The sequence below is a fragment of the Sceloporus occidentalis genome, unplaced genomic scaffold (assembly GCF_023333645.1).
Source record: "Sceloporus occidentalis isolate IW3139 unplaced genomic scaffold, rSceOcc1.0.p SCAF_3, whole genome shotgun sequence".
NCBI classification, from domain to species: domain Eukaryota; kingdom Metazoa; phylum Chordata; class Lepidosauria; order Squamata; family Phrynosomatidae; genus Sceloporus; species Sceloporus occidentalis.
In genome coordinates this window covers 205831591-205844731 of record NW_028316983.1, presented here as the reverse complement: position 1 = coordinate 205844731, position 13141 = coordinate 205831591, and the positions used below count along the sequence as shown (strand labels likewise).

General features: G+C 43.6%; 1 protein-coding gene across 2 annotated transcripts in view; it reads right to left on the bottom strand.

Annotated features, from left to right (window-relative positions):
• LOC149317400 (phosphatidylinositol 3,4,5-trisphosphate-dependent Rac exchanger 2 protein-like) overlaps nt 1-10236 on the bottom strand; it is a 182225-nt gene extending 171989 nt beyond the window's left edge. For both annotated transcript variants that reach the window (XM_089517426.1, XM_089517427.1), the window contains exon 1: nt 9982-10236. In XM_089517426.1, the coding sequence (XP_089373552.1) occupies nt 9982-10122 (141 nt within the window). In that variant the 5' untranslated portion in view covers nt 10123-10236. The remainder of the gene's footprint in view (nt 1-9981) is intronic.
• Between the last annotated feature and the right edge of the window lie 2905 nt (nt 10237-13141).

Sequence of the window (13141 nt, the reverse complement as noted above, 5' to 3'; positions counted from 1 at the left end):
CTTCTTTCCCAAAATCACTTTGCCTCCCCCATTGCTCCTTGGGCTGTTTGGAGGGCAATCAAGCAGGGATGTCCTGCAATGCCCATCCCATAGTTCCTCTGGAATGAGCCTTCTTTCCCAAAATCGCTTTGCCTCCCCCAATTCTCCTTGGGCTGTTTGGAGGGCGATCAAGCAGGGATGTCCTGCAATGCCCATCCCATAGTTCCTCTGGAAGGAGCCTCCTTTCCCAAAAATCTCTTTGCCTCCCCCATTGCTCCCTGGGCTGTCTGAGGGGCGATCAAGCAGGGATGTACTGCAAAGCCCATCTGCTGCTCAGGCAGAGGTGAAAAAAGAAAAAAGAAAAGTTTAAAATGGTGTTCAATGGCTCTCCTCACACATCGGTCTATGAATGAGGAGCAGAGGGGAGATTGCAATCCACCAGGGGGAAGTCTATGCGAACTGAAGAAAATGGCACTGGCGATGCAGAAAGAGACCAAAGAGGGTGACACCCTAAGGCCAGCCCCTTGAGCGCTGCTCCTCCCATCTCCAGGTTCCCGAATCAGACACCCTTTTGTTCCCATTCAGATACAGCAAATCGTACCCCGCTTTCAAAAATAACTCGCGTTATAAACTACTATTTTTTAAACCGAATTATAGGCTGATAATCCAGTTTAAACATTTTAATTCGATTCTAATTCGAGATGCTGTGGGAACGAATGAGGGGTAATGGAGATTAAATTCAAGCTTCAGTGGGAACGATGCACCCTAAATTTGGATCATGACCCGCTTTACAGGTAAGTGGGAACGACCCCAGAGTTTAGTCATTTTGGCTTCAAGGGAGAGTCCAGGCTTGAATTGCTCTAGGACCCATTTAACATCTGCAGAACTCTTCTCCAGCACCACATTTCAAATGAGATGATTTTCTTCCTATTAAGTACTTACTTCCAATGCTCACCCACTTCTGTTTGCCTGGCCCCTGTCCACAAAAACACAGAAAACAAATGGTAAACAGTGGGTTGCCATGAAATTTATATAGTATTTCGGGGCTCGTTTCCTTTTTATTTTCTCTAACAATCTATTGCTCTCTGTTTGTACCAATTAAGGATAGCATTTGTGTTAGTCTTTAAGATGACCCAAGAATCTTTTTTTCTGAAACAGTCTAAAGCAGCTACTGCCTTTGAACTGCTGCCAGCTAATGTGAAATCTTATCAACTAAACTTTAGATACATATTACAGATATGGTTGTAAATTCTGTCCAAGCATCCTCAACATTTAAGGCTAAGAGTTCAATGTTTACTTTATTTTTATTTCCTGTTTACTAAGTCTAGGGATTGGATGCATGTTGATGTTTTCGTGCTTTCAGCTTTTCAGCATAAGCAAGAGACTGCTTTGAAGAGTCTTAATTACCTCCGGTATATTAAGGGGCACAGTCTTTTGACACAGTGTTACAGCACAATCTGTCCCAAACCCCTTATCTTACAATGAAATCAGTACCAAAAGACCACTTGCAACTTAGGGGATCAATATATAATGGTGATTAAATCAGGAAACCCGCATAAGTGCATTATCAAAATTCCATTGTCAGAGAACAGACACAACTGAAATAATAATTTCTCTCTGAGGAAAGAACTTGGGGTGTGTATGCAAACTGATAAATAAGAGAGGATAAAAAGGTGGTATGATAAAAGTAAGCAGAAGTAAAGCAGGTACCAAAGGAAGAGTTGGGCTCCATATTGGCATAGTTTCTCTGAAAGGATTCACCTGGATCTAGCTCCATCTATCTCTCACCCATCCATCCATAGTGGTTTGAGCACTGGATTATGTCTCTAGAGAACAGGGTTCGAATGTAAACTCACAGGGTGACCTTGGGAAGCCACACTCTCTCAGCCTCAGAGGATGTCAATGGCAACCCCCCTCTAAAGAAACTTGCTAGGAAAACTCTGTGATGGGGTCACCACAAGTTGGAAACAACTTGAAGGCACACAAATGACTTATGTCATGTTAAGTAATACTCAGGAAACTAGGGACGAACACACAAAGATACCGGTTTTATATTTTCGAAAATGAAATTTACTGACTATTTCACACACAGGATTGTTTGGTTTAAATATCAATCCAATGAGAGGAGGTGGTGGTAATAATTCACAAAAGGTGAATATATTGATATAGCGTGTTTAGTGTGAACTATTTTTATACTGTATGTATATTTAAGAAATCTACTTTGACAGAATATTGATGTTTGTAATCTTGACTAAAAAATTTTATGTGTGTGTGTGTGTGTAAATGCAAATAAAAAAACACATAGCATACAGAAAGTTATATTAAAGGAAGATTAAACTGCCTAAGAATTAAAACTATGCAAAACACTGATTCAAAAGCAATGAATAAGACTATTACAGTATACTTTTTTTAAAAGTCTTTTCTTATACAACAATTAGATTTGCAAAGCTTGGAGGAATAAAAAGGTCTTCACCTGATGAAAGGACAGCAAGGAAGAAGCTAGACTAAACTCCCTAAGAAGTTTCAGAGTTTGGGAGCAGTCAGGCAGAAGACTCTCTGTTGCATTCTCTATAAATATGCCTGTAGAGGTGGAAGAACTGAGAGAAGCTTCACTTCTTAGAACTCAGAAGGGCTCGTGGGGAAGATGTGGTCCTTCATATAGCTGGATCCAGACTACACTTTTCCATCACCAGCACTTTGAAATATGCCCAGAAACATACTGGGAGCCAGTTGAGCTGTTGTAAAGGGGAGTTGTGGGCTCCCTAAAACCACCCCCATTAAAAATCTGGCTGTGGGTCTTTGAACAAGCTGAAGTTTCCAAATATTCTTCAAGGGAAACATCACATAGAGTATATCACAGTAATATAAATGTGATGTAGTTAAAGCATATAACCTCATGAACAAATCAGTTGTCCCTAAGAACAGGTTCACTTTGCACATTGATTTTAATTCTGCAAATGGACTCTTGGCAACTGTCAATACGCAAGCATACAGGTTCAGAGGTTCAGGAGTACACTCAAATTTTCAACCTCTGTCTCTAGTAACTCCATCCCACCCAGACTGAGTCCCTATTCCCTGATATGCATTTCAGTTGATCAGGAGTACCTCTGCCTTGTCTGGATCAAGCTTCAGTTTATTTGCCCTCATGCACTCCATTGTTGCCAACAGGCACTAATTTAGACCTGAAACAGCTTCCCTGGGTAGGTAGAAATGAATAATATCATCATGAACACCCAGAACTTGGTTTGCTAGTTCCTTGGTCTTTATGATATGGAGCATTCCCATATTTAATTTGATTTCATCTGGGATTGGCACACGTGGGCTACATTCAACTACCTTTCTGAATTCTGGAGACAGTGAGTTGCAGCAGAGTATATTTAGGTGTGGGATGAACACTTATGTAACCCAGAAAGCCAGTTTCCTTTTATTTACTTAATTTTGCCACACAGTAAAATATTTTGCACCTTCGCAGCATTGAGAATCTTGTCTACATCCAGTGGTAACAATGACATTTAAATCTATTTCAATTCTACCTTATACTTCTGCAAAGCACTGTACCTTTAAAGATGAGTGGCTCGTATGTATGTTCAAAGCTGCAGTTCCCATGTGGGGAATCCTGTAACAAGGTTGCAGTTCTTCAAAATGATAAATCAAGTGGTTGGAAAATGGCAAAAGTCAAGAGATCTGCTGATGAATAAGTGGCTGGGATTCTTCTGGTAATCATTCCTCTCTTTACAGGTGTGTAGCAATAAGGACAGAGAGGCAGCTTGTTTTCCTTCCTCCCCGAAAATAAATGGGTGATGCAAAAACATACCAAGAGAAGAGGCTCTCAGCATGCTTCTCATGTCTAACTTATCTCAATGTTTATGGAGCGTTACAGACCGCCGCTTTGCGGCGGTCTGCCAGCGCTGCTGTTTGCTCCGCGAGAGAGCCGCAGCAGCCAAACCACGCGACTCCCTCGCGGAGCAAAAAAGCTCCAAAACGGAGCTTCTTCCTGCGGTGTGGTTATGACTCCGCGAGGTGCCAAAGGCGCACTTGCGACGTCATAAGCGCTGCACGAAGTGCGGACGCACAGCATCCGCTACGTCAATATGGCGGCGACTGTGTGGAACGGCCGCCGCCATATTATATGTATTGACTACGTACTAGGGTTGGGGGGTGCAGAAGCACCGCCCCTTCCTAACCCTAATACGTAGTCAATACGTATTTTATGGCAGTTTGTAACCCGCCTATGTGGTTTCCTTATTTTGGGCAGAGTGTCCAAGGCAGCAGATGTCTTCTTGATTGATTGCTGTTTAGATCTCCCTTCCCCCATCCTCTTATTTTTCTGCCACTGACTTTTTATTCACTTTGTATATAGTATACCCTTTGGTTATAGCACCAAACCAACTCATCTGCTGCTATTTTTACTGAGCTATCCCATGAATCCTGATTTGGAACCCACATACATGACAAAAAGTTGTTGAAATTCTGTTATTTCCATCTGGACCTTGCAATGTGTTTAGTGACTCTTTTAATTTTGAAGATTGGTCTGAAGATCTGAATGCTTTTCTGTCTGTAGTAATAAACCGTGTGTCCTCTTTAATACTGGACTATATTTGGGGAAAACATTGTTCCTTCAATGTTGTTGAGTCATAAATGATCAGTAGTCCAAATGTTTAATTTTCAAAACATCGGGAAAAACAGAATATTTTTTAAAAAATGCTTGGTGTATTCTCCAAAGCCCTCAGCCCACTTCACAAGTTCTATGGATATATTATTAATATTTAAAACACAATGATCATCTATTGCTAAATATGCATAAAGTTTTTCACAAGCTAGAAAATGTCCTGCCCTTTAACTTAAATTGCCAATTAATAGCATCCTATGTAACATAAATACAGTACGTGAAGTATAATCCTATATATGGAGATAATAGCACCGCCTTTCCTCCTACGCTAGATATGGGATGTAAATTTAAATTGGCGGATTTTATCACACACACCTGTGTCTGGACAGTAGGCATCCTGTAACCAATCCGGACTTCTGCATCTTTTAAAGAATGAGATTTTTCCGTTCTTTAAAAGGTGCAGGTACAGGATGTCTAGTGCCTGGGCACGGGGGGGGGGGGGGATAAAATCCACCTATTTAAGTTTGTATGCTGTGTCCAGCGTGGGAGGAAAGGTGGTGCAATAATCTCCATATATAGGATTACAGATAGGGTGAATCTGCACTGCAGAAATAATTCAGTTTTGACACCTCTTTAGCTGCCATGGCTCCATCCTATGGAATCATTCTTTGTATGGCACCAGACCTCTGACAAAGAGGGCTACAGATCCCAGAATCACATAGCAATGACCCATGGCAGTTAAAGCAGTGTCAAACTGCAATATTTCTGCAGTGCAGATTCAGACATAGTGCTAAGCTGAGCACATGTCAAAGAGATAATTCAAGATGGGGGTAACAATTTTCAGACTATCTTCTTCAAATAATATTCTGACACACAATATGTATATTCATGAGAACATTCAAATCATCAGCACCACTAAAGAGGTCAGTTGATATCTCCAAAAGCAGAAAGTTGAGTTCTCCAAAAGCTCTGCTGGCTTTACCAAAGCAGATGTAATAGTTACAGAGCAGGGACCCAAGAATGAATCAGCAAGGACACGCACTCACTCCTCTAAGAGGACTGGTATATGTACCACCACTCAGTATAAGCAGGCAAAATAAAAATCAGTGTTGTTGCCAAGGCTAAATGATAAAGAAGAGGAAGATGGGCAGCTCATTTTCTAGGCATAGCAACAGACTGCAACATCTTGACAGCTGCTCCTTGAGAGCTGAACTTTGCTGTGAAGGGAGGAAGATCTGATCAGAGAGCTAATGGGAGGTGCCATGAGATGAAGCTGGAGGTGAAGAGGCCAAGTTCTGAACAATGAGTTTCCATCTCTTCTGCCGTTCTAAATTATTCATGAGCTGTCTTTTAATACAGCCAAAATTAATTTTAAATTTAATTTTCAATGTAATATTGAAGCACCTTGAACCTCTTTCCTGCTAGCCACCTCAAAAACGTTGTATGAGTTTATTTGCAAATTTCCACCTGAGAAATGAATTCCAAAGACTAAGGCTGAATCTGCACTGCAGAAATAATGCAGTTTGAGACCGCTTGAACTGCCATAGCTCAATGCTATGAAGTTCTGAGGTTTGCAGTTTTGTGAGATATTTAGCCTGTCACAGTGCTCTGGTGCCACAACAAACTACAAATCCCAGAAGCAATGGCAGTTAAAGCTGTCTCAAAAGGCATTATTTCTGCCATGCAGATTCAGCCTAAATAGTAGATCAGACCCCCCCCCTTCCCGGTCTAATCCAGGATTATGTAACAGAGAAGAAGAAATGGCCTTCACAATGTTTTGATTCCAGTTCCCAGCAATTCTTGCCAGCCTTGTCAATAGTAATGATGGGTAATTGCCCAACAATTTCTGGAGAAGGATGGGTTCCCTTCTCCTGGAGTAGACAATACTGGGCCTGTGGATTGTTCTCACTCTGCAAGGCTTTACTGGGCTTGTGGTAGAAATCTTTCACATTTCCTGCTACTTTTCCTTTTTAATACCAGAAATGTAACCTCTTTACTTTTGCATGAAAACTGTTGTTCTCAAACTAAACTGTGATCTCTCCCCATAAAAAAGCTAATAGGTGAAACATTCTGGTCCTGCCTCTAAACAAGTTCAACATGCTTGCCAATGCCATTGGAACAAACAAGACTTGCATACTTGTGGAAGCTCCAATTATCCTACATAGGGCAATATCTTCATAGTTCTTAAACACAATATGTTTTTTTCTTCATTCCACTGAAAACAAAAACCCCAAAATCTTAAAAGTCAGCTTTTGTATAAAGTTAAGATAAATGTCTAAACAGTGGGTTATAATTAAATTATACAGACCAAATACTGTGATCTATGTATTTTTTCATAATTATATAGAGATTAACATGCTATGAGGCTTCTCTATAAATCATATTTTATTTCAGCATCATTGCTTTCATTCTTGCCAAAAACCAAGCTGAGAATTTTCTCCTGCATGATAATAAGCAGAAAGTTCACATCTTTCTGAAAACTAACAGGAAGTTTGCTGCTTGAAAGATTTTTCCTTTCAGACAGGATGGGGGTGGGGGAGAATGAGGAAAAATGTGAGTGCTGTTATGACAGGCACTCGACAAAATTAACTTGAGTTTTGTTTATACCAAAATCTTCTTAAGTGATGCTGCTGATAAATGTGTAAATGGGTTAGGGAGATAATGCAGTGATGTTTGTTTTATCAGCCAACATGGGAAGATCTACCTTCCCTGCTTGCTTTCAGAAGGAAAATACAAAACCCAAAGGCACAAGTCCTTTCTGTCACATTAATTCCTAGTAAAGCAAATGCTGTGGGTGGGAGGAAGGTCTGATCTTACAATCTAAGAAAGATCAACCCTGATTAGTATATGGATGGGAGACTGTCAAGAAATACCAGACGCTGTAGACTATACTTCAGATATAGGAACTGGCAAAATCATCTCTGATGATTCCTTGCCTAAGAAAACCCTATGAAATTCATATTCATGAGGTCACCATAAGTCAATAGGTAAATTAAAGGCACATACACACAACTCAATTGCTCCACTGAGGTTGCTAAAACTGCATGCCATCTTACAGACAGATGGTGCTTTTTATAAGCAAGTCACAGCATTGAGTAAGCAAACAAAATGGTGAGGGATATGGAATCCATGCCCTATGAAGAGAGACTGGGGGATCTGGGTATGGTTAGCCTGGAGAAGAGAAGGTTAAGGGGTGATGAGATAGCCCTTTTTAAATATTTGAAAGGATGTCAAGCTTGTTTTCTGCTGATCCAGAGAATAGGACATGGCACAATGGATGCAAACTACAGGAAAAGAGATTCCACCTCAGCGTTAGGAAGACCTTCCTGACACTAAGAGCTGTTGGACACTGGAACACACTCCTTCCTCGGAGTGTAGTGGAGTCTCCTTCCCTGGAAGTCTTTAAGGAGAGGCTGGATGGTTATCTGTCAGGGATGCTTTGAGTATGTCTTCCTGTATGACGGGGGGTTGGACTGGATGGCCCTTGGTGTAGGGGTTTGAGCATTAGTGTATGACTCTGGAGACATCCCACTGGGTGACCTTGGGCAAGTCACACTCTCTCAGCCTCAGAGGATGACAAAGGCAAACCCCTTGAAGAAACTTTGCAAGAAAACCCTGTGATCAGTTCACCATGTGTGTGTATGTGTGTTGTGTTCCTTCATGCCATTCCAAACTTATGGCAATCCTAAGGTGACCCTATCATGGGCTTTTCTTGGCAGGATTTGTTCAGAGGAGGTTTGCCATTGCCTTCCCCTGAGGCTGAGAGAGTGTGATTTGCCCAAGGCCACCCAGTGGGTTTCATGGCTGAGCTAGGAATCAAAGCCTGGTCTGCAGCATTGTAGTCCCAACACTCAAACTACTACCCACACTGGCTCACCAGGGTCATCATAAGTCAGAAATGACTGGCAAACCACCACCACACAGAGGATGTACATTCAATTGTGATCAACTGAAGTCCACTGATATCAGCAGATCTACTTTTAAGTATAGTGAGAACTGGATACAAGCCTTCAGTCATCCATGTATTCCAAAAACAAGATTTTGAGTAAGAGGCTGCTGGGTGGCAAGGCACAGGCAAAGGGAAGAAGAGGTGAATGTTACACATGGCTTTAATACTGAACAGCTGCTGTTTCTCAGGCACCCCCATCCTTGCGCAATTCCCCTCCCCCCAGAATCCTGTATTTCAAGGAGTATAGTCAAGGCACAGACAGACACCTTAGGAGCTGAAACTCTAACCTTCGTTTCATTTCCCCCCTCCCCCCCCCCAAAAAAAAACCCACTGTCTGCCAAATATTGTATACCTCAACTTCATTCACTGTCTACTGTATATTGCAATTTCATTCACTGAATACCTTAACTTCATTCACTGTACCGTCCTCCCTCCATGTTCACAGGGTTTGGGGAATGAGACCCCTGCAAATATACAACTATCATGAATAACTCCATCCCCCACTTAGAAGCCAGTGAAAGGGAAGGCTGAGCTGGGGAAGAGGAGCAGCGCTGCACCTTCCTTTTTTCCCACCCTCCTGACTCTTTCCTTGGCTCCCTGTCCCTTCTCCTCCCCATCCTTTCCCTGGGCAACACAAGGAGAGGGTCAGGGAGGGCAAGGCAAGCTCCTCTCAGACCCTTGGCCTCCCCAATCCTTTCCCTGGGAGAGCCAAGGAGAGGATGGGGAGGAGAAGGCAAGAGGTACCTTGGCCCCTCTGAGACCCTTTAACTCCCTACCCCTAACTCTGGGAAACCCAAGGAGAAGAGTCCTGGGGGGGGAAGGCACTTCCTGCCTTGGCCTCCCCCCCTCTCTCTCCCTGGGCTGCCAAAGGAGAGATCAGGTAGGCAAAGGGGGGAGGAATGCCCCCATTAGCAGCCTTGACCTCGCGAATAATCAAAACTGTGAGTCTCAAGGCTGCGAATATGGAGGGCAGACAGTATACTGTCCAGTATAGCTCACCCTCATTCCCTACTTTCCAGGATCTGTGTCCCGAAAAGCCACCTGATCCTGGAAGAAGGGCTTAGCTTTCACGGTTGCAGCGCTGTAAAAGAGAGTTGTTTGGGCTGCTTCATTATCTTTGCGACCCAAGAAGAAGAGGCGAAAGTCAACCAAAGAAAAGGAAAGCTGCAAAAAAGCAAAAGGGCGGCGGGGGGGGGGGAGTCGACCCCAGCCCTTTCCCCTGATCCCTGGGCGCCTCGGATGGAGGATGGGGTTTTATCCCAACGTTGAACCCCAGAAGTTGTGAGTGTTTCTCAGTGTGTCTACAGTCCCATCGCCCCCCAAATCCTCAGGGCCTGCCCAAGGGAGCAAAGCTGGGGAGGGAGAAAGAGAAAGGCCAAGGCCAAGCAGAAGCAGCGGAGGAGAAGGCAGGCAGGCAGCGAGGGAGGGAGGGCTTCCCACTCACCGAGACCAAAAACTCCAAAGTGCCCACATAGTCCCTCTCCGTCTTCAGCAACTCGTTCAAGACGCAGACTCTCAGGCGAAGCTGCTTCTCCCCATCTTTCCCGCTCTCGCCTTTCCCTTCCCCTTTGCTCTCTTCGGTCATGGTGTCTCCCCAAAAGGAGAGAAAGAAGGGAGGGAGGGAGGGAGGAATGCCTCACAAGAAAAGGACTCCTTCAGAAAAGTTCAGCCAAGGCTGGGCTGGAGCTGAGGGGCCCCCAGGCTCCCCACTGATGGAGAGGGGCTCTTTAGGCGTCCCTGCCCTACTTTGCAGTGTCCTTTTCCCTCTCCACCATGAAGGAAGAGGGACCCAGGCTGGCAGGGAGGAGGGAGGGAGGGAGGCCGCCAGTGGAGCAGCAGCAGCAGCCCTTGGCCATTCATCAAAAGCCTTTGTCTCCCGCCTGGGACTGGAGCCCTTTTCCTCCTCGCCTGCGCCAAGGCTCAGGAAAAAGCAAAGGAAGCCCAGCCTTGGGAACAGGGGCCTGTGCCAACAGCCGCTTGCTTCACACACACACACACACACACACACACAAGGAGGCGCCTTTGGAGTCGGGTCAGGGCTCATTGGGAGCTCTCTCAGCTTGAGAGGGCTGCGGCTTTTCAAAGGTCCCCAGCGAGGCTGGCTTGGGCTTTCTTCTTCTTCGGGGTCTTTCACAGCCAGGCACGGATTGCCACCCAGCCTCACAGAACTAGCCTTACATAAAAGTCAGGAGCACAACATGGAAAGAGAGGGCCTGCTAAGGAGCCTAAAAGTGGACGTGTGTACAAATGCTTCAAACTAGAAAATGCAAACTAACATGGTTGCAAGGATGCAAATGGTCTGTTCCAGGAGGAGGGCAACAGACTGGAGGAGGAGGGCACACCTTGTCCCCATCTTCAAAAAGGGTGGGAAAAAGAGGATTCCCAACAATGACCATCCAATTAGTCTGACATCAAGACCAGGAAAGATGCTGGAGCAGATCATCAAACCAAGAGTCTGTGAACATCTAGAAGGGAATGCCATAATCACAAAAAGCCAACAGGGGTTTCTGAGAAACAGCTCATGCCAGACTAATCTGATCTCTCTCTCTCTCTCTCTCTCTCTATATATATATATATATATATGCTTGGTAGATGAAGGGAATGTTGTGGATATAGCATATCTTGATTTCAGTAAGGCCTTTGACAAAGTCCTCCATGACATTCTTGCAAACAAGCTTGTAAAATGTGGGTTAGACAGTGCAACTGTTATATGAATTTATAATTGGTTGACCAGCCAAACCCAAAGGGTGTTCAGCAATGGCTCCTTTTCATCCTGGAGAGAAGTGACCAGTGGGGTCCCACAGGGCTCTGTCCTGGGCCCAGTGCTATTCAACATCTTTATCAATGACTTGGATAACAGAATTGGGGGCATATTTATCAAATTTGCAGATGACACCAAATTAGGGGGAGAAGCAAATACCCCAGAGGACAGGATTAAGATTCAAAATGACCTGAACAGACTAGAAAACTGGGCCAAAGTAAACAAAATGAAATTCAACACGGAGAAATGTAAGATACAGTCGGACCTTCTTATACACAGATTTTTTATACACGGATTTAAGCATACACGGTTTGAAAATGTTCCAAAAAAGTATAAATTTACCTTGATGTTCCATTTTTTATTAGGGACACCATTTTGCTATGTCATTATACTTAATGGGACTTGAGCATACACGGATTTTGTTATACACGGGGGATCTTGGAACCAAACCCCAGCGTATAACAAGGATCCACTGTACTGCACTCAGGGTGGGGAAAAATGAAATACATAGATATAGGATGGCTTAATGAGACTACATGCGAAAGAGATCTAGGAGTCCTAGTAGACCACAAGTTGAACATGAGTCAACAGTGTGATATAGCAGCTAAAAAGGCCAATGCGATTCTAGGCTGCATCAGTAGAAGTATAGTGTCTAGATCATGGGAAGTAATAGTGCCACTCCATTCTCCTTTGCTCAGGACCCACCTGGAATACTGTGTCCAGTTCTAGGCACCACAATTTAAAAAGGATGTTGAGAAGCTGGAGCATGTCCAGAGTAGGGCAACTAAAATGGTGAAGGGTCTGGAAACCATGCCTTATGAGAAAAGACTTAGAGAGCTAGGTATGTTTAGCCTGGAGAAGAGAAGGTTAATGGGTGATATGATAGCCTTATTTAAATATTTGAAGGGATGTCATATTGAGGATGGAGCAAGCTTGTTTTCTGCTGCTCCAGAGAATAGGATCTGAAACAATGGATGCAAGCTACAGGAAAAGATATTAGGAGGAATTTCCTGACAATAAGAACTGTTTGTCAGTAGAACACACTGCCTTGGAGTGTGGTGGGGGTCTCCTTCTTTGCAGATCTTTAAACAGGCTGGATGGCCATCTGTTGGGGGTGTTTTGATTGTGAGTTCCTGCATGCCAGGGGGTTGGACCGGGTGGCCCTTGTGGTCTCTTCCAACTCTATGATTCTATGAAACGGGGGGGGGGGGGCGACACAGATGATACATTTCATACATTATAATATACTTGCAATTTCCTATATAACAGAGTAACTCTCAAGATGCCTTTGGCCTACAATGTCCATCAGCCCTTGCTAAGATAGCCAATTATGAGGAGTTGTGGGACTTGTAGTCCAAAATCATCTGGGAGGACTTTAATCCACCCTTCTGGATAGCAATCTATCTCTGTGAATGACACTGTACCATATGAATCAGTGTGAAGACTAGGAAATAGGCATTATTAAAAAGAGAGAGACAGAGATGTCATTGAAAATAAGGAAAATAAAAAGAGACAGCTGGCAATCTTAGTTTACATAGGCTACAGTATGTAAAACTCCAGAACAAATTAAACGGAGAGTTGCAATGCTATCTAAAACCACTGCCCAACATTTGCTCAGTTGGCACACTTCATATTTTCAACTTTTGGAAGAGTCACTGGTCAAGAACAATAATGAAAAAGACTTATCTGACATATCCAAAGTCCCATGTGATTAAACCCTGCACTCTGAAACACCACAAAGCATGTAATGTAATACATCAACAGTGCAGAGTAAATTAAGCAAATGGATTATAACATTTTGAAGCTGAGAGGGCCCAAACAACTATTAGCACTAGGCTATCCT